General features: G+C 40.0%; 1 protein-coding gene across 1 annotated transcript in view; it reads right to left on the bottom strand.

Annotated features, from left to right (window-relative positions):
• sspo (SCO-spondin) overlaps positions 1-22,422 on the bottom strand; it is a 391,512-nt gene that overhangs the window by 117,863 nt on the left and 251,227 nt on the right. The window contains 10 exon segments of the mRNA XM_061922415.1: positions 305-429; positions 503-661; positions 7,156-7,332; positions 8,941-9,111; positions 9,254-9,300; positions 9,390-9,513; positions 13,107-13,349; positions 18,571-18,705; positions 18,837-19,004; positions 21,244-21,444. Coding sequence (XP_061778399.1) covers positions 305-429; positions 503-661; positions 7,156-7,332; positions 8,941-9,111; positions 9,254-9,300; positions 9,390-9,513; positions 13,107-13,349; positions 18,571-18,705; positions 18,837-19,004; positions 21,244-21,444 — 1,550 coding nt within the window.

Raw genomic sequence — 22,422 nt, 5'->3', positions numbered from 1 at the left:
CAAGGGTTGGAATTGGGGTTTAAATCACCATAAAATGATTCCCGGGCGCGGCACCGCTGCTGCCCACTGCTTCCCTCACTTCCCAGGGGGTGATCAAGGGGATGGGTCGAATGCAGAGGATACATTTCGCCACACCTAGTGTGTGTTTGACAATCATTGCTACTTTAACTTAAATCTAACTTGTTCCCCGTGCCGTTAAATTATATGACTCCTCACAAACACAGTAGGGTCTCTCGAGTTAGAGAAGTCCACTCTGTGATGAGAAGTTCTTCGCGATACAAAATTAATTCAGCCGTGAGATTACCGTAGGGCAGTAGCAGCCGGGTGTACACTCCCTGACACCCGAGCAGAGATCTGCACGTCCATGAAGTTCACAAAGCTTGTCACAAGGAGAGCCACATGAGGAGAACTCAAACGGGGCTTCACATTCTGACAAAGGGTTAAAAAGAGTGGATAAACAAGCAAGATCATCACAAGTACTCTCTTCTTACTGAACACTCACCTTCATCACAGTGACTGAGGCTGCACGGCCTGCTCTCTGTTTCTACAGCAGAGCACTGCTGCCCCCTGGTGGCTGGGGTGACAGCCACACGGTATCGCTGCTGCCTTTGAGACTCGCATGAGCACGGAGACCAAACACTCCATCCTGACATGGGACATTCTGCAGATGAACAGATCAATATAATTTATATACATAACAAACCAACATTAAGAGGATTTTCCAAGGTATGTAAATATCCAATTATGTGTTACATAGATTAACTGAGGAATTTAAAATCTCCCTTATGAATATATGCTGTGTCTTTTTAAAAACCAAATAAATGACAAAAACTGAATCTGCTTAACAACGATGCACACCTTTTGTAACAAATTATATATAGCGATAGTGATGGGTAAATTACGCCTCAGTGAGTGTATGAGTAACTCACTACCAGCATTGACAATGCACTGACAGCGTGTTAGTGTTTCATAATGGTCATCCTTCATCTGCTGGATTAAAATAGTAATTGCATTTGACGTGCAAATAAAAGTCAAAGTTAGCAAATATTATTATTGTTGTTGATTCTTTACGAATAGTTTTAGCAGTAGAGAAATACAACTTGCACCATTTGGATGATAAGCAAAATTTTTCTGGAAGGTTAGCTCAGGATTTTTTTTAATTATTAGTTACATATGCTGGCAATGCAGTGTTTACCCATTTAAGTGCTAAAGGTTTAGTTGTCCTAAAAATGGTTTTAGTCAGCTTTTAGCTGATGTTGGTTGCGTTATGTAGATACGTGGCATGGCTATACAACATGTATAACACAACAGGGGTCCCTAAACTTTTTGGCTCGGGGGCCGCATTGGGTTAAAAAAGTTTGGCCGGGGTCCGGGCTGTGTATATACGTATATATATATATATATATATATATATATATATATATATATATATATATATATATATATATAGTCCAAGCGCGATTATGTCATGTTATCGATGGGAAAAATGTGTTTTTAGACAATATGATTTGCCTGAACTGCTAGGAGACACCAAAAGTAACAAGCGGTAGAAAATGGATTAGAAAGAACGTATTTAAAAAAATAATAATAAAAAATATACATGTTTATAAATATATATATGCATATATATATACACACACATATATATATATATATATATTTATATATATATATATATATACATACACACATATATGTATATGTATATATATATATACATATATATATACACACATATATATATACACACATATATGTATATATATACACATATATATACACATATATATATATATACACATATACACACACATACACACATATATATATATATATATATATATATATATATATATATATATGTATATATATATATATGTATATATGTATATATATTTATAAACATGTCTATTTTTTATTATTATTCTTTTTTATACGTTCTTTTTAATCCATTTTCTACCGCTTGTTAGTTTTGGTGTCTTCTCGCTCTCGCAAGGGAGCACCCATACAACGCTATGAAAAACCCTAAAGAGATATACCCCCAGGGGCGCCCGAGAGGGGGGGGAGAATGAGCGCCCCGAATGGACAGATTTTCTGGTAACGACCCCTGCGAATGAAAAATTGACTACGAGTGCAGTCTGCAAATGTGGCAAGGTCTGCAAAAACCCGACTGGTCTAAAGATACATCAGACCAAGATAGGCTACCTAAGGAAACCCGTGGTGCAACGCACAGTGCCAGTACCCTGTACTGCACCTGATGAGACGGAGGAGGATCCAGGCCCAGACACTACCCACAGTGCCCAGAACCTCTAAGCACCACCGGCGCATCCCCAAAGCAGACCGTCAGAGCATCGTCGGATATTGTGGCCCGCTGCCAACAAGGAGTCAGAGTGGAAACAGTTTGATGAAGATGTTAATACAGCCCTGGAAGCAACAGCCAAGGGTAATGTGGACCAGAGGCTCAAGACAATGAGCACGTTCATGCAGACAAGTTTGGCATCAAGACAACGCGCTACCAAGACTACAACTGCAGCACCAATTCCAAACCGGCGAGAAACCAAGATTTCCCAACTCAGACAAGAACTGAGAGTACTCAGGGGCCAGTACAGGAAGGCAAGCGACAATGAGAAGGCAGCCTTGGCAGAACTGAGGGGTGTGGTAAGGGATAAACTACTCACCCAGCGACGTGCCGAGTGGCACAGGAAGAGAGGCAAGGAAAGGGCCCGCAAGCGCAATGCCTTCATTGCAAATCCATTTGGATTCACAAAGAAGCTGCTGGGAGAAAAACGCAGTGGTCAACTCTGATGTCCCGAGGAGGAAATCAACCTCCACATCAAGAACACCTACAGCGACGGCATGAGAGAGCAAGACCTCGGCCACTTTGCAGCCCTCATATGCCCACCAGAACCCTGCACCCTGTTTGACACCAGTGAACCAACCCTGAAAGAAGTTAAAGAGGTAATCAAATCTGCCAGAACAGCATCAGCACCAGGCCCAAGTGGAGTTCCGTACAAGGTCTTCAAACAGTGTCCCCGCCTGTTGGAGCGTCTTTGGAAGATCTTCCGAGTGAACTGGAAAAGAGGGAAAGTACCTCAGCAGTGGACGTACGCAGAGGGAGTATGGATTTCCAAGGAGGAAAATGCAAGGAACATCGAGCAGTTCAGGACAATCTCCCTCCTCAGTGTTGAGTGCAAGACTTTCTTCAAGATCGTTTCCAATCGCCTCATGGGATTTCTCCTGAAGAACACCTATATTGACACCTCGGTGCAGAAGGGAGAAGTCCCAGGAGTTCCAGGGTGCATCGAACACACTGGTGTGGTAACACAGCTGATCCGTGAGGCGCGAGAGAACAGAGGCAATTTGACAGTACTGTGGCTGGACCTCGCCAATGCTTATGGGTCAATTCCACACAAGTTGGTGGAATTGTCTCTGAGCAGATACCATGTTCCACTTTAGTCTGAGGGTGTCCTCTGGCACTTCAACATCAGATTGGCATCGTCTGGAGAAAGGCATCATCACAGGCTGTACAATCTCTGTGTCCCTGTTTGCACTGGCCATGAATATGCTCGTGAAGTCTGTGGAAGTAGAGTGCAGAGGTCCTTTGTCCAAATCCGGCACCCGGCAACCTCCGATTAGAGCATTCATGGATGATCTCACGGTAACCACAACATCAGTGTCTGGATGCAGATGGCTCCTTCAAGGCCTTGATCGACTCATTAGTTGGGCAAGAATGAGTTTCAAGCCCTCTAAGTCCAGGTCCTTGGTCTTGAGGAAAGGTAAAGTATCCAACCACTTTCGCTTCAGTTTGGCAGACATCCAAATTCTATCTGTGTCAGAAAAGCCAGTGAAGAGCCTGGGCAAGTTCTTCACTGGTGATCTGAAGGATTCCGCTGCACGTCAAGCTACCAGCGATAACCTCAACATGTGGCTCTCAGCTGTGGACAAGTTGGGACTTCCAGGGAAGTTCAAAGCCTGGATATATCAGCATGGCATCCTGCCTCATATTCTCTGGCCGCTGCTGATGTACGAATTCCCAATGACCATCGTGGAGGGATTTGAGAGGAAGATCAGCTCGTCCCTGCGCAGGTGGCTGGGTCTGCCACCAAGCTGCAGCTTCCTTTCAGTAGTCTGGCAGAGGAGTTCAAGGTTTCCAGGGCCAGAGAAGTCTTGCTCTACAGAGATTCTGCTGATGGGAAAGTATCGTCAGCAAGTGTGGAGGTCAGAACAGGAAGGAAGTGGCGTGCCCAGAATGCAGTGGAGCGGGCAGATGCGAGGTTGCGGCACAGCACCGTGGTGGGAACCGTAGCTACTGGTCGGGCTGGGCTGGGTAGTAACACCAAACCAAGCAACAGCAGAGCCAGAGGAAAGGAAACGAGAAAGTTGGTCGAAGAGGAGGTTCGCGCCGAGGTGGAAGAGGCTCGCTTCAGCAGAGTGGTGGGAATGAGCAAGCAGGGGGCCTGGACCAAGTGGGAGCATATAGCTGGTCGCAAGATCACCTGGACCGAACTCTGGAAAGCGGAGCCACTCCAGTTTAAGTTCTTGGTCCAGTCAGTTTATGATGTCCTCCCAAGCCCTGCTAACTTATTTACCTGGGGCCTGATAGACACACCTGTGTGCCAGCTCTGTCAGAAAAGAGGATCATTAGAACACATCCTCAGCTGTTGCTCAAAGGCATTGGGAGATGGCAAGTACCGGTGGCGCCACGACCAGGTCCTGCGGGCAATAGCAGACACTATCTGCACTGGCATCAACCCCAGTAAGCGGCAACACCCAACCAAGAGCACAATTGCCTTTGTCCGAGCAGGAGAGAAACCTCAACCCTCCAAGAAGACCCAGGGTGGCCTACTGACAACAGCAAGGGACTGTCAGCTCTTGGTTGATCTAGGAAGGCAGTTGCGATTCCCAGACATCATTGCAACTACAACACTCCGGCCAGACATGGTCTTGATGTCTGGAAACAGCAAGAAGGTGGTGCTCCTTGAGCTAACTATCCCCTGGGAGGACAGAATGGAGGAAACTCAGGAAAGGAAGAGGGCGAAATATGCAGATCGTGTGGCTGACTGCCGGAGGAACGGATGGAAGGCCCGCTGCGAACCTATTGAGGTGGGCTGCAGGGGTTTTGCAGGCAAGTCCTTACACCGTGTCCTGGGGCTCCTTGGGATTTGTGGACTGCACAGGCGACGAGCCATAAAAAACATCTTGGAAGCGTCTGAAAAGGCTTCACGTTGGCTCTGGTTGAGGAGGGAGGACGCGTGGCATAGTGCGCTACCTGGACACAAGTCGAGGGACTGATTATCCTCGGCTGGGTCGCCCGGGTGAGGGTGTTTGATTAAGACCCGAAACACCCTATGACCCCGGGAGAATCACTGATGATGTGTCCAGGTTGCACACACACACACACACACACACACACACACACACACACACACACACACACACACACACACACACACACACACACACACACACACACACACTGAAACTGGTTTTAAGTTTTTGTTAGTGATGTGATAAGAGAGAGATCTACATAATTTGGGAAAGGTTAAGGGTTCAAGTCCAGTGTTAAAAAGGAACTAAAGCAGTACTGGGCAATTATTTTGATTCAAAGGCCAAATTTAGCAAAAACAATGTGTCAGGGTCCAGTATATCTGATTTTTAGGAACACTAATTAAAAACCTGACAATAATGTCTGATTGAAAGCTTTAAACGTTTTGACAGACTGCTTTGGAAAACTGAATAAAATAAAAATATTTTTTTTACTGAATAAGACATCCAGAATGTACATGAAAAAAAGAATGTGGGACTTGAAATATTAACTATTAACGATAAAACACTGAATGTCACAACCCTTTTCGATCGACGTATTTTACAATCAAGCAAAACGCAACAAAAATGCAACAAACATAGTGAAATATGAACCCGATGGGTAATAAACTGCACCTGCAATATGATATATGTGATATATCACTAAACTTTAGATTTTTTATGTAAAAATATTCTTCCTTGTCTGTCCCTGAACACTTCATTTCAGGCTGGCCGCTCTGGAAAAACGCTCCCCACCCACACTGCTGGTTGCATCGTTTGAGCAGCTGTGACTTTAATCACCATAGTAACTAATGAGATTACCATAGTAACTAGTAGGGCTGCGAATCTTTGGGTGTCCCACGATCCGATTCAATATCGATTCTTGGGGTCACGATTCGATAATATATTGATTTTTTCGATTCGACTCTCGATTCAAAAACGATATTTTTCCGATTCAAAACAATTCTGTATTCATTCAATACATAGGATTTCAGCAGGATCTATCCCAGTCTGCTGACATGCTAAAAGAGTAGCAGATTTAATTAAAAAAAAAAGCTTTTATAATTGTAAAGGACAATGTTTTATCAACTGATTGCAATAATGTAAATTTGTTTTAACTATTAAATGAACCAAAAATATGACCTATTTTATCTTTCTGAAAATATTGGACACAGTGTGTTGTCAAGCTTATGAGATGCGATGCAAGTGTAAGCCAATGTGACACTATTGTTCTTTTTTTATTTTTATAAATGTCTAATGATAATGTCAATGAGGGATTTTTAATCATTGCTATGCGGAAATTATAACTAATATTGATACTGTTGTTGATAATATTCATTTTTGTTTCACTACTTTTGGTTTGTTCTGTGTCGTCTTTGTGTCTCCTCTCAATTGCTCTGTTTATTGCAGTTCTGAGTGTTGCTGGTTCAGGTTTGGTTTTGGAATTGGATTGCATTGTTGTGGTATTGCTGTGTAGTGGTTTGTTGGATTGATTTAAAAAAAAAAAAAAAAAAAAGATTTTTTAAAAATGAGAATCAATTCCGAATCGCACAATGTATTCGATTCAATTCGTATTCGAATCAATTTTTTTCCCACACCCCTAGTAAATAGTATATCATGCAAAAGTGGAGATTCCAGCCATTGAAATACATTACTTTGTATAGTTCAAGACTTACGGTCATTTGAAAACATCACTGCGCATCATAATGGCAGCTACAGTTTCCATCATAAAGATCTAAAAAATTTATTTGGGAATGTTCGGCTGGCCAGATTGAAAAGCTTAATGGGCCGTATGTGGCCCCCGGGCCTTAATTTGCCCAAGTCTGGTCTAGAGGTCAGTTTCAAACACACCTGAACAAGGCTGTTTAAAACAGAGCTGGTTCTCTTCCTGGTTCATCTGAGCCTCAATTTCAGCAGGACAGGCTGCACTTCCTCCCTTCCCGCACAGACACACTCGACGCCGCACCACAGACCCCGCGCCACACGTCCGGGAACATGGCGACCATGGCGACCAGGGGCAGAGGTCATCTGAAAAAGTCAGCCGAGTAATTAGAAACTCCAAGCATATTTATCTTTTTAAAGATAATAGTACAACACAGTGGAACACGTTTAAGGCTGAGTCATGTTGATATAAGCAGTTGTCAACATAGACAAAATTAGCCATTGCTTGCACACAGTTTTGGACTAATGTTTTTGACCCGTTTGCTTCCATTTGCCTCCACTGGTTCCCTCACCTGTTCCTGACTGTCAACCAGGAGAGACACCTGTCCCTGTTTTTCCATGTTTGTCAATCCGAAGGTTTCTTATGCCCAGCATTGTAAGATGTTGCTATATGTATGTATGCACGCTATTGTGCTAAGTTATACTGTATATGTTAGCATTCTGCTTTTGCAAGGCCCATGGTCCGTTGCTTCGACCATACTGGTGCTCGCTGGGTTGTCCCTAAATAAATGACCTGCACGTCATCTGCTGTCTCTGCATCTCAGGGTCACACCACCACCTCCCTAGTTCTTAAACTTAACTTAACTTTACATAAAAATTCAATTTTGTTAGTTCCTATGGTAGATACCAGTTTACAAATGCCATGCTTTTATTTTGAAGCTTACTTTGCACTGAATAGAAAGTTGCTGTGTTTATGTTTTAATGCTGTGTATATAGTTATATTGTTGCTATTTAAAAATGACAATAATGATTAATGTAATATTACAACAATACATTTCAACATGGCTTCACGGTGGCAGAGGGGTTAGTGCGTCTGCCTCACAATACGAAGGTCCCGAGTAGTCAGGGTTCAATCCCGGGCTTGGGATCTTTCTGTGTGGAGTTTGCATGTCCTCCCCGTGACTGTGTGGGTTCCCTCCGGGTACTCCGGCTTCCTCCCACCTCCAAAGACATGCACCTGGGGATATGTTGATTGGCAACACTAAATTGGCCCCAGTGTGTGAATGTGAGTGTGAATGTTGTCTGTCTGTCTGTGTTCGCCCTGTGATGAGGTAGCGACTTGTCCAGGGTGTACCCCGCCTTCCGCCCGATTGTAGCTGAGTTAGGCACCAGCGCCCCCCGCGACCCCAAAGGGAAATAAGCAGTAGAAAATGAATGAATGGACATTTCAACATAAACATACACTTTTCTTAATGTATATGAGCCTTTTGCCATATTAAAAGATTTCCACAGTACAGTGCTACCTCCAGATATGAGTGCCTCAGCTTAGAAGTTTTTTGGGGATAGAAGCTGTCTATGCTTACTGTTATGTTTTAGGTTGCGAGCAAAAATGGGGGTAATGAGCCACCCCGCCACTAGAATTGATAACTCCAGCCAAAGACGTTAAAATAAAATGAAAAGAGCGGACATTTATCCATGAAAATATGGAGAAGCTGCTAAGTGTTTTTGACAGAGAAGCAGCTAGAAGGTAAATACTGTACATTATACGTTACTTTATAAAACTACTGTACTTGTATGTATTACATTCTATTGTATTTGGTAACAATACATGTATTGTCCTAAAGTTTGTTTTTATTTTAAAAAGCACCTTACACATTGAAATGTATGCGCTGTGCCACACAAACTCGTATCCTGAGGTACAACTGTGTAAATATTTTGGTTGTGCAAGCAGTGGCTTTTATCGGGGCTACAGACCCAGACAAGGAGGAGCATGGCAATTCTGTGTCTGCTTCTCTGAGCCGTCACACTGAGAGCCGTTGTTACGAGGTGGAGGGTTGATGCAAGCGCGTGTTTGAACTTGGGTTCCTGGTCCACAAGTCACTGAGCAGTCAGACCACACAGACCATGGAGTCCAAGCGCCGTCCACTAGAAACACCGTAGACTTAAATTATTAGGTTTTATAGAACAAAGCATCCTGTTTATTTTGTTGTACTGATGGTAAATGATTATATAGTTTATTTATGTTCAATTCAACAAGATGATTATGTGAAAAACAAATGTTTCGCACCTCTGCAATCGATATCTTGGCAATAATCTCCCTCTGGAGTACAAGTGCTTGGAAACAAAACAAATTAAAAAGTTAAACAGTCAAACATTTCTTGTTCATTTTCAAGATATTTCTCAGGCAAGCATCTTTTTTTCACCATTGTTGACATTCTCCCTGCAGCCAGGTGTCTCCGACGTGGAGCTCCTGGTCGTCATGGAGACAAAGAGGAGGGCAGGGTCCTGGATCACAATATTTATGCTGGACTTCCTCAAACTGGCAGTCTGATCCTTCGGTTTCTGCGATTAGAGATCTGACACCATCTCACACTGTTAGACAGTACCTATATACTTATGTAAATACAATAAAAACACATTAAAAATGCTTGGCATAGTACTTGCGAACTTACATAAGTAGAGATAAAATTAAAGCTAGATACGTATATACTTACAGAAATACAAATAAAATAAAATATAAATATTTGGTACTTGTATAATTATGTACACATAAACACCAAAAAAAACTAAAACTGCTTGCTGGAGTACTTGTTTACTTTCATATTCACGTAAATAGAAATACAATTTAAAAAACATGCCTTGTACTTTGAAGTCAAATAGCAAAATAACCTAATTTGTCTTTATACCAAATGGGAATAGGAGTAAAAATACAGACTTAGTACCTCAACTTACATGAGATACAAACTGTCTCTCGACTTTTTGTTGTGCTTTAAGTTTTAGTATCAACTTTGGTTTTACTCTGTTTATTTTATTCCACTAAACATTCAGATAGTTCAAAAAGTTCAAGTCCGAAACCGGTCATTGTTATTTTTTGTGATCATGTTTTGTTTAGTTATGTTCTGTTTGGTAAAACTCCATTAGTTCCTGTTTTTACGCATCCTTGTTTGTTTTGTCACCATGACGACCAATGAGTACCACCTGCCTCATTCATGTGACTCACACACCTGTTTCAATCATGTCATTATTATTTAAGCCTGGTTTTCAGTTGGTCGTCCTGGTGTCATCACTCTGCTTCATGCTTAGTTCATGCTGCTTGTTTCATGCAATTCCAGACTTCATACCGCTTTGCTCATAAGTGTAAGTGTTTACGTTTCATGTCCATAGTTCTGCCTCAGTGCTAGTTTTTTTTTTTTTTCTTTAGCCAAGTTTGTGTCTCCGCCTTGTGCGCGCCTTTGTTTACACTATTTAGACTAAAAATTAAATCATGTATATACCTTCACGCCATGTCCAGTCCAGTTCTTTTGCATCTCGGGAAAACAATCCTTGCAGGAAATTGCATCAAAGTCCACGTCTTGACAGTCATTTTTTACTATTGTATTAAAAGGTAAGATCTAACAGAGGTCTCTGCAAGCTCCAAGTGCTTTTCTTTTTTTTTTGATTACTTGAATGTATAGTTTAAAAATTATCATTTTCATTTATATATTTTATTCTGAGATACTCTCCAGCACCCCCCACAACTTTGAAAGGGACAAGCGGTAGGAAATGGATGGATTCTGTAATTATTTTTAAAATGTTCCTTCATTATTGCACATGCCTGATCCTGCTGTTTTTCCTCCTATTTGTGTATTTCTTCATTTATCATTTATTTGATATATCTTATCTTCTTAAATTATATTAAATTAATTTATTCCTGCATTTTGAACAACACATATATGTATTTTACTTATCTTTTTTATGGCCACATCAACTACACACTGCACTAACCTATTATTTTCTCTACTGGTTAGAAAATGATGACAACAAAACACATGAAGTCAACAAACTTACAGTATATGGAAAATATGTCAAAGCATTAAACAGATGAAGTGAACAAATGATTAGTAATTATTTATATAGAGAAGAGGTAACAATAAATAAACTTGGCTTCTTCCTACATGTTAAATTGTAATTAAAGTGTAACCATGTAATGTTCCTTATGTGTAATGTATAATTGTTAAACATGTCTAAAAACTATTAGATCATGATCATTTAGACATTATCAATCAATCAAAGTGTATTTATATAGCCCTAAATTACAAGTGTCTCAAAGGGCTGCACAAGCCACAACATCCTCAGCTCAGATCCCACATCAGGTAACAAGTAGAGATGTTCGATAATGGCTTTTTTGCCGATATTCCGATATTGTCCAACTCTTAATTACCGATACTGATATATACAGTTGTGTAACTAACAAATTATTCTGCCTAATTTTGTAGTGATGCCCCGCTGGATGCATTAAACAATGTAACAAGGTTTTCCAAAACAAATCAACTGAAGTTATGGAAAAAAATGCCAACATGGCACTGCCATATTTATTATTGAAGTCACAAAGTGCATTATTTTTTTTAACATGCCTCAAAACAGCAGCTTGGTATTTGGCACATGTTTTCCCTGAGAGAGCATGAGGAGGTTGTGGTTGGGTTGAGGTGTCTGGGGGTGGGGGGGGGGGTAAGGCCAGCGGTGAGGGGTGTAGATAGGATAGATAGATAGATAGATAGATAGATAGATAGATAGATAGATAGATAGATAGATAGATAGATAGATAGATAGATAGATAGATGGATAGGTCTTTATTGTCATTGGACAAGTACAACGAAACTTTGTTTTTAGCACAAACCCATTCAAGATTAGACAAAAACAAACAGTGTACAGGGTTACAGAACAGGAACGCTGATGGGTCGCCACAAGGCGCCCCGTAAAAGATGGGAAAAGGGTAAACGCTGGGGAAGGATGACTAAAAAAATACAATCTAGACTGGGCTCCTAAGTGGGCCCAATCTGGAGTGGGAAAAAACCTCCATAGCATACAGAACAGGAACGCTGATGGGTCGCCACAAGGCGCCCCGCAAAAGATGGGAAAAAGGTAAACGCTGGGGAAGGATGAATACAAAAATACAATCTAGACTGGGCTCCTAAGGGGGCCCAATCTGGAGTGGGAAAAAACCTCCATAACAAACATACATCTCAAGATATTTAGCAACAGAGGGAAGGGAGTTCGGGGTCATGATGGTAGGCCGCAGTTCTCAGGCGCTGACCATCCATTCATCCCCCCATAATGGGGGGATGAATAGAAAATTCCATATCATGGGATTTGCGTCGTATTGTAGCGTCCCGGAAGAGTTAGTGCTGCAAGGGATGCTTGGTATTCTGCCGGGTTTATGTTGTGTTACGGTGCGGATGTTCTCCCGAAGTGTGTTTGTCATTCTTGTTTGGTGTGGGTTCACAGTGTGGCGCATATTTGTAACAGTGTGTTGACCAAGTATGCCTTGGATTCACTTTGTATGAAAAGCCGTAGATATGTGACTGGGCCGACACCCAAAGGCAGTGCCTTTAACGTAATTATTGGCGCTCTGTACCTCTCCCTATGTCCGTGTACCACTCCGTACAGTGGCGTTTTTAAAAAGTCATACATTTTTCTTTTTGAAACCGATACCAATAATTTTGAAATAGATACTGATAATTTCCGATATTATATTTTAAAGCATTTATCGGCCGATAATATCGGCAGTCCGATATTATCGGACATCTCTAGTAACAAGACATGCACCTGGGGATAGGTTGATTGGCAACACTAAATTGGCCCCTAGTGTGTGAATGTGAGTGTGAATGTTGTCTGTCTATCTGTGTTGGCCCTGCGATGAGGTGGCGACTTGTCCAGGGTGTACCCCGCCTTCCGCCCGATTGTAGCTGAGATAGGCGCCAGCGCCCCCCGCGACCCCGAACGGGAATAAGCGGCAGAAAATGGATGGATGGATGGATCTAGTAACAAGGTAACAAAGTAACTAACATACGTTTGGAAAATATGTAATTGTTAGTTATTGATACAGTTAGCATATATAATTTAAGATAGTTAATGTAACAATGCTGATTGGTTCATCTTACTGTACCTATATCGGGTTCTCCGGCCCTGCCCACAGGAAACGCTGCATGATGCCCAACTGGACCAGGAGCTCCACGTGCATGCAGGTTGACAGGTGTGATTGGTGCAGGTGAACTGTCCACTGGAGCAGCTGCAGTTGTTGCAATCTACTTGGTGCCAACTGCCAGCGGCCCACATCTGACCCTGCGAGTCCACACAGTCGCACTGCCAGAGGTGCACACACACGCCGTCCTGCTGCAGCTGACCTGCATGCACAAAGGTAGATGACTCACCTTAAACTACAACAGGAGATCCCCTTCAGACAAGGGAACTAAAAAGTATTATCTTCTTCATACCAAATTGTATTAGAATGTATCAAATGAAGAATATTCACAGTACTTTCTACTGTATGTCAAATGTAAATATTTGTTTGAAATTAATCTTCAAGTACAGTACACAATGACAAATACTGTATGAAAAATCTTTACGAAAAACATGCATTGTCTTGAATCTGGATGATTCCAGCTCACAATTGCAGTTAATGTCGGTGTTTGTGGCACATAACCTAGAGATGGGGTGGCAAACTCATTTTAGCTCAGGAGCTGCATGGAGGAAAATCTGTGCACATGTGGGGACGGACTATTAAAATCATGGCGTTAAAACTAAAAAAATAAAGATAACTTCAGATTGTTTTCTTTGTCTGCGATGAGGTGGCGACTTGTCCAGGGTGTACCCCGCCTTCCTCCCGATTGTAGCTGAGATAGGCACCAGAGCCCCCAGCGACCCCAAATGGAATAAGCGGTAGGAAATGGATGGATGGATGTTTTCTTTGTTTTACTTTGACCAAAAATAGAACAAACATTCTAAAAATACTACAATAAAAATCCATTCATCCATCCATTTTCTACCGCTTATTCCCTTTTGGGTTCGCGGGGTGCGCTGGCGCCTATCTCAGCTACAATCGGGCGGAAGGCGGCGTACACCACCCTGGACAAGTCGCCACCTCATCGCAGGGCCAACACAGATAGACAGACAACATTCACACTCACATTTACACACTAGGGACCATTTAGTGTTGCCAATCAACCTATCCCCAGGTGCATGTCTTTGGAAGTGGGAGGAAGCCGGAGTACCCAGAGGGAACCCACGCATTCACGGGGAGGACATGCAAACTACACACAGAAAGATCCCGAGCCTGGGATTGAACCCAGGACTTCAGTACCTTTGTATTGTGAGGTAGACGCACTAACCCCTCTCCCACCGTGAAACCATAAAAATACAATAAAAATATAGAAAAAAATACTGGCAGCGGTAAAATTTAGATCCATGAAGGAAAGAAGAAATTAATGTTTATAACTGAATGAATTTACATATGCATAAAAATGTGTTTTCTTTTGTATAATTTTTTTAATGAATGAAGTATCGTTTATAACAACCGTTTTTCCAAAACACAATACAGAATGTGAGATATAACAGGATAATGCATGTGTTTATTATTTGTTTTCAAAACTGTTACAAGAAAGTGGGACCCCAAATTTTTCCCGCGGGACCTCATTTTTATGACCCCATTTTAAAAATTCCTAACGCCAACATTGATGGAGTATTGGTGCATGCAAAACAGCAGCAGCCTGCTGTGGCCTTAGAGCCGGTTTTAAGCCATCCATCCATCCATTTCTACCACTTTTCCCGTTTGGGGTGTCGGCTCTAATACTATCAAATATCATCCCGAGGGCTAGAGATAATTCATTGGAAGTCAAAGCTTTGTTAAAAGGTTCATTAACTAAAAGCTGTACTAAAAAGAGAAGTTTTTGAATGTTTCTTAAAAGTTTCAACACAGTCAAGATCACAAAGGGACTGGTGCAAATTGTTCCAGAGTCTGGGAGCTATAGCCTGGAATGCCAGGTCTCCACGGGTTTTAAAACACATTTTCGGGATTTGTAGAAGACCCTGGCCTAATGACCGGAGGCTGCGCCCTGAAGAGTAGGGGAATAGCAAGTCAGTGATGCAGTGAGGGACCCCACCATGTCAAATGTCAGGACTAAAATTTTAAACTCAATGTGGAATTTGATTGGAAGCCAATGAAGACTGTGTATAACGAGGGTGCTATGGGCTGTTCTGGGTGCACCGGTTAAAAGTCTGGCAGCTTCATTTTGTACAGTCTGAAGTCTATTTAGCGTTGACTTGTTGAAAAGGGTGAAGAGAGAATTGCAATAGTCAATGCGAGATGGAATGAACGCGCGAATGATCATTTCGAGATCCAATTTTGACCACAAATTTCTCACTGGTATATCACATGTTATTAATACCTGCAATTTTATACATGTTTGTATCATACATACATATATATATATATATATATATATATATATATATATATATATATATATATACCTCCTATTGGTCTTCATGTGGACACTAAGGTTCAGCAATAGTTTCTTTGTTGTGAAAATTTGAGCACAATATTTTAAGGTACAAAATGGAACAAGTTTATATTCGATGCCCCTCAGACTGGGTGACTCATGTCGACATAGGCGGTTGTCGACATAACTGATGCACATTTACTTGTGAGTTCCCAGAGACTTAAGGATAATGTATGAATTTTGTTTGTTGACATGGTTTTCCTGTATATGTGCATATTTTATTCAGATTCTTGTGTTTTTATGTAATATTTTGTATTCTTATTTAAGAAACTTGCTGCGCTAATTAGTTTGTATGTTTTGACTACAATGACAATAATATTTCACACTTATGACAAATTTTTCTTCCGGTAGCTACAATAATCCCAAAAAACATAATGGCTACATTTTATTTTGAAGCTGAACAGGAAGTGACTGTGTGCATGTTTTAATGTTCAATCAATCAAAGTTTATTTATACAGCCCAGTGGTCTGCAACCCAAAATGTTGGACCAAAAATACAAAAAAAATCTGTCTGGAGCCGCAAATAATTAAAAGCCATATTACATACAGATAGTGTGTCATGAGATATAAATTGAATTATGAGGACTTAAAAGAAAACTAAATGAGCTCAAATATAGCTAGAAATGAGGCATAATGATGCAATATTTACAGACAGCTAGCCTAAATAACATGTTAGCATTGATTAGCTTGCAGTCATGCAGTGACCAAATATGTCTGATTAGCACTCCACATAAGTCAATAACATAACAAAACTCACATTTGTGCATTCATGCACAACGTTAAAAGTTTGGTGGACAAAATGAGACAGAAAAAGAAGTGGAATAAATCACGTCTTAGAAAGTCGGAGAAAGTTATACATGAAAACAAACTACGGTGAGTTCAAGGACTGCCAAAATTAGTAGGACAAAACAGCGCTCGCCAAATACTCGAATCAGTGAAGCATGTTTAATATAAACAGTGTGCTTTATGACAATTAGGGAGGTTTGTGTCATGTTTGTCCTCCTACATAAACCATATTAAAACAAAAAATATGTTTTTTCCCCCTCATCTTTTTCCATTTTTCATATATTTTTGAAAAAGCTCCAGAGAGCCACTAGGGCGGCGCTAATATCAGGCCGACCCCTGATATAGCCCTTAATCACAAGTGTCTCAAAGGGCTGCACAAGCCACAATATTGTGTAATTAGACAGTAGTTATTGTTTCTGCTTAGCAATAATGATGAAGCTAAAAATACAACAACACATGTCAACATAAGCAGAAAAAAAAATCATAAAAATGACCTCGACGCCCCTCGCATTTTATTTCAACACAAGCGATTGACTTTGTATGTCGAAGTTGAATTAAGTGTGCACTGAACCAGGATTTGAGCAAGCTGTCAACATAGGCAGTATCTACTTAAGTGGCTTTTGATAGTATTTAAAAATAAGTATTCCTTCATGGTGCAAGTATAATTGACATAAAAACACAAAATAGTGTAGAGCAGGGGTCACAAACCTTTTTAAAACCAAGAGTTAGCTGAGATAGGCGCCAGCGCCCCCCGTGACCCCGAAAGGGAATAAGCGGTAGAAAATGGATGGATGGATGGAGTTACTTCTTGGGTACTGATTAATGCAAAGGGCTACCAGTTTGATACACACTTAAATAAATTACCAGAAATAGGCAATTTGCTCAATTTACCATTAATAAATAAATCTATATATTTAAAAAAATGGGTATTTCTGTCTGTCATTCCATTTTTGTTTCCTTTTACGGAAGGTTTTTTGTAGAGAATAGATGATGAAAAAAACACTTATTTGAACGATTTAAAAGAGGAAAAAACACGAAAAAAATGAAAATAAAATTTTGAAACATAGTTTATCTTCAATTTCGACTCTTTAAAAGTCAAAATTCAACCGAAAAAAATTGAGAAAAACTAGCTAATTTGAATCTTTTTGAAAAAATAAAAAAAATAATTTATGGAACATCATTAGTAATTTTTCCTGATTAAGATTAATTTTAGAATTTTGATGACATGTTTTAAATAGGTTTTAAATATGTTAAAATCCAATCTGCACTTTGTAATAATATATAACAAATTGGACCAAGCTCGACATCCATTGCTTTCGTCCTCTCCAAGGTTCTCATAGTCATCATTGTCACCGACGTTCCACTGGGTGTGAGTTTTCCTTGCCCTTATGTGGGCTTACCGAGGATGTCGTAGTGGTTTGTGTTGTGGTTTGTGCAGCCCTTTGAGACACTAGTGATTTAGGGCTATATAAGTAAACATTGATTGATTGATTGATTAATATTTCTAACAAAGACAAATCATTATTTCTTCTAGATTTTCCAGAACAAAAACCTTTCTAAAAATTCAAAAGACTGTGAAATAAGATTTAAATGTGATTCTATAGATTTGAGATTTGCCAGAATAATTTTTTTGAATTTTAATCATTAAAAAGTTTGAAGAAATTTTTCACAAATATTCTTCGTTGAAAAAACAGAAGCTAAAATGAGGAATTAAATTAAAATGTATTAATTATTCTTAACAATAAAAAAAACAACATTACTTAAACATTGATTTAAATAGTCAGGAAAGATGAGGGAGGAATTTAAAAGGTAAAAAGGTATATGTGTTTAAAAATCCTAAAATCATTTTTAAGGTTGTATTTTTTCTCTAAAATTGTCTTTCTGAAAGTCATAAGAAGCAAAGTAAAAAAATAACTGAATTTATTTAAACAAGTGAAGACCAAGTGTTAAAAATATTTTCTTGGATTTTCAAATTCTATTTGAGTTTTGTCTCTCTTAGAATTAAAAATGTCGGGCAAAGTGAGACCAGCTTGCTAGTAAATAAATTAAATTTTAAAAATAGAGGCAGCTCACTGGTAAGTGCTGCTATTTGACTTATATTTAGAACAGGCCAGCGGGCGACTCATCTGATCCTTACGGGCTACCTGGTGCCCGCGGGCACCGCGTTGGTGACCCCTGGTGTAGAGTATGAGACAAGTACATTTTATTTTGGTGTCTACAGTTCTACAACAACTAAAAAAGTATGTATGAAAAGAATGATGGATATTTATATATGTTATTACCTTTGGGGCAACGGCAACCAGGCTGACATTCAGTGTTGGTCTGGCACTCGATGCCCTGCTGCAGGTCAGAGCAGCGCTGTGGACACTCGTTGGCACAGGAAACTACTTCCTGTCCTGGTGGGCATCCTTGTTCATCTGCCAAGAAACACACAAAAGGTCATGAATTTACATAACATTATTATTTTAAGAGGCTGCAGTCTTAAAAACGTATCTTGATCAGAAACAAACAACTTTCTTGAGCAGTAAAATATGGAAACAAGTCTCACCACAAGGTTTAGTGTTGCAGGGTTTGACTTGATTCTTCTCTCCTTTACAGTTCTTTCCTCCGTTCTTGTGAGGAGGACTGGAACAAGAACGTGTGCGAATAGAACGACCTCCGCCACAAAGTTTATCACAGAGTGACCACGGACTCCATCTGGACCATCCTCCATCCACTAAAAACATATCATACACACTCTGAATAACTGTACTGCATCAAGCAAAGTAATTTAAATACAAAATATAGTTTTTAACCTTCTACAGGGCAAGAAATGAACACCGTGACAGTTGTAGTACTATTACAATAACAGTACTATTATTACAATATCTCTACTATTTATCAAAATAACAGTAATACTATTACAATAACAGCACTACTACTACATTTATTACTATTAGAGTTACAATACTAGTAGCACTTTTACAATAACGGTTGTTCCATATTTTTGAAATCAGATTAATGACTCTTTTAAAAAGTGAATAATTACAATTACGGCAATTTACACGCTTGTTTAAATTCAATCATCTTTACAAAAAAATTGGACAAAAATGCAATTTCAAATGTTCAAAACAGTGGCAAAATCCCGAAGCATAAAAACACTGCGCAAACAGAATCTGCGTATAGGGTCGTTAGTTGAATGCCAACCAGCTGGTATAATATGTAATTTCCATCCATCCATCCATTTCCTACCGCTTATTCTCCTTTTAGGGTCACGGGGGGAACTGGCGCCTATCTCAGCTACAATCGGGCGGAAGGCGGGGTACACCCTGGACAAGCCGCCACCTCATCGCAGGGCTAATATGTAATTTATTAACCACTATTTATGGCAAACATCATCCTTTATGATAAGTGACAGCATTTACACCAGGGGTCTCAAACTCAATTTGCCTGGGGGCCACTGGATGCAGACACTGGGTGAGGCTGGGCTGCAAGAAAAGATTTCTTAAAAAATTTAACATGGACGTTTTAATGCATTCACCTTCTTTGAATGGCTTTACCGCCCTTGCAACATACTTGCCAACCCTCCCCATTTTTACAGGAAACTCCCGAACTTCAGTCTAACTCCCGACAATTTCCCGGGGTAAGCGTTCTCTAAAAAAAATTCCTGATTTTCACCCAGTCAACAATATAATAAGCGTGCCGTCTTAGCACTGCCTTTAACGCTCTCTACAACATGTCATCGCTTTTGACCTAACATCATGTTAACAGCGTGCCGGCCCAATTACATACCGCAAGAGACATATGTGGATACACGTGAGTGACTGCAAGACATACTTGATCAATAGCCATACAGGTCACACAGAGGGTGGCCATATAAAGAAGTTTATCACTGTTACAAATATGCGCCACAATGTGAACACACACCAAACAAGAATGACAAACACATTTTGGGAGAACATCCGCACTGTACTACAACATAAACACAACAGAACAAATACCCAGAACACGTTGCAGCCCTAACTCATGGGTAGGGGGGGTGGGGGGGAGTGGGGTGTATATTGTAGGCCGGATGAGTTAGGGCTGCATGGGATTCTGGGTATTTGCTCTGTTGTGTTTATGTTGTGTTACGGTGCGGATGTTCTCCCGAAATGTGTTTGTCATTCTTGTTTGGTGTGGGTTCAGTGTGGCGGATATTTGTAACAGTGATAAACTTTTTTATACAGCCACCGTCGGTGTGACCTCTAAGTATGCCTTGCAGTCACTGACAAGTGTTTGCAGAAACCTTACAGAACGTGTGGCTTAGACTGTATGCTGTATGTTTGATGAAAAGGTAAATGCTATGACTTGTGTTCATAAAAGCCAAATACAGGTATGTCTGCAATGATACGCCGTTAGTACAAGTTGTAGAGGGCGTCAAAGGCAGTGTCAACAAGGCACCAATTGAACATTGTTAGGGTGAAAACTGACAGATGTTCGCGGGAATGTTTACCCTTGAAATTCCGGAGTCTCATGGAAAATTCGGGAGAGTTGGTAATTATAGCAAATATGACAAATATGACGCTGTCAAGCGCCATTCATCTAAAACTCGCAGGCCACACTAACACAAAATTTACATAACAAGGTGCTGGCCACAAAATAACGTCTCTACATACAGGTCATTACAAAATCTACTTTTTTGCTTTAGAAGTCAAATTATGTAAAAAAAACAATACAGGCTATCCTTTTAACGGTCATCTGAATAACCATAGGCATAAAAAAATAACACTTAAACAAATACTCCATGTGACGGATCCTAAGTGGGATGAAATGATTTGATTGATGAACATGTCCTTTCATCATCCTCATCACTTTAGCTTAATAAAAAATAGGTCCGTTCATTGTAGCTAATGACCATTAGTGTAATAATTTCTATGTTAAAAACACGTTTTGGTTGCACAAGGAACCTAAAAATAAATGTTTTCTGAAAATTTCACCTCTGCAGGGTTTGATGTTACAGAAGCGCTGTTCCAAGTTTCCTCCTAAGATGTCGTCACACCACGAGCCGTTGGTGCCAGGACTGATGAAGGTTCTGATCCTATGCTGCTGGCCGACTCCGCAGGAACGTGAACAGGATCCCCACTGCCCCCACTCTTTCCAGGCACAGTCCCTTTTTTCACAATCCTCACCTACGCAGACTTTATCATCATCTGGGGATATGCATGTACATAAACATGATAAATATGTTTATTTACATAAACAGGTACATATACTGTACATGCACATAACCATGTGTAGAAACACGTACATACACATGTACATAAACACGTACATAAAGATATACTGTAAATATACACGCACACATGTACTGTACATATAGTATATATATATTTATATATATATATATATATATATATGTGTGTACTATATATACTGTATTTTTATTTTTCCTGAGGGAACTCTCCTAAACGAATCAATAAAGTACTATCCATCTATGTATCAATAGGTGTACATAATCACATGTATATACAGTACAAGCCAAAAAGTTTGGACACACCTTCCTATTTCAATGTGTTTTCTTTACATTACATCACATATTGTACTATTTACATTGTAGATTGTCAGAGAAGCCATCAAACTATGACACCTGTGAAGTGAAAACAATTTCAGGTGACTACCTCTTGAAGCTCATATAGAGAATGCTAAGAGTGTGCAAAGCAGTAATCAGAGCAAATGGTGCCTATTTTGAAGAAAGTAGAATATAAATATGTTTTCAGTTATTTCACCTTAGTACATAACGCCACATGTGTTTAGTTCTAGTTTTGATTCCTTCAGTGACAATCTACAATGTAAATAGTCATGAAAATAAAGAAAACCTATTGACTGAGAAGGTGGGACCAAACCTTTTGCATGTACTGTACACGTACTGTACGTATACATAAACAATTACATACACATGTACACAAACACAAACATAAAGGTTTACACATAAATGTAAATAAACAAACATGTACTGTACTGTAAGCGGGTTTCACTGAGTTAATACTGAATAAGTCAACCCTACAATAATAATTATGTAAAGTTTCGGTCAGATGTCAAACAAGCAGATGTTCATTATTACAGGTTGCAAGTAAGGCTGTCAAATCTATAAAAATATTCAAATGTCATTATTCGCA

This window comes from Nerophis ophidion, linkage group LG15 (assembly GCF_033978795.1).
Source record: "Nerophis ophidion isolate RoL-2023_Sa linkage group LG15, RoL_Noph_v1.0, whole genome shotgun sequence".
Lineage (NCBI taxonomy): Eukaryota > Metazoa > Chordata > Actinopteri > Syngnathiformes > Syngnathidae > Nerophis > Nerophis ophidion.
Note: the sequence above shows the minus strand (reverse complement) of the source record. Positions and strands in the feature narration are given on the sequence as shown.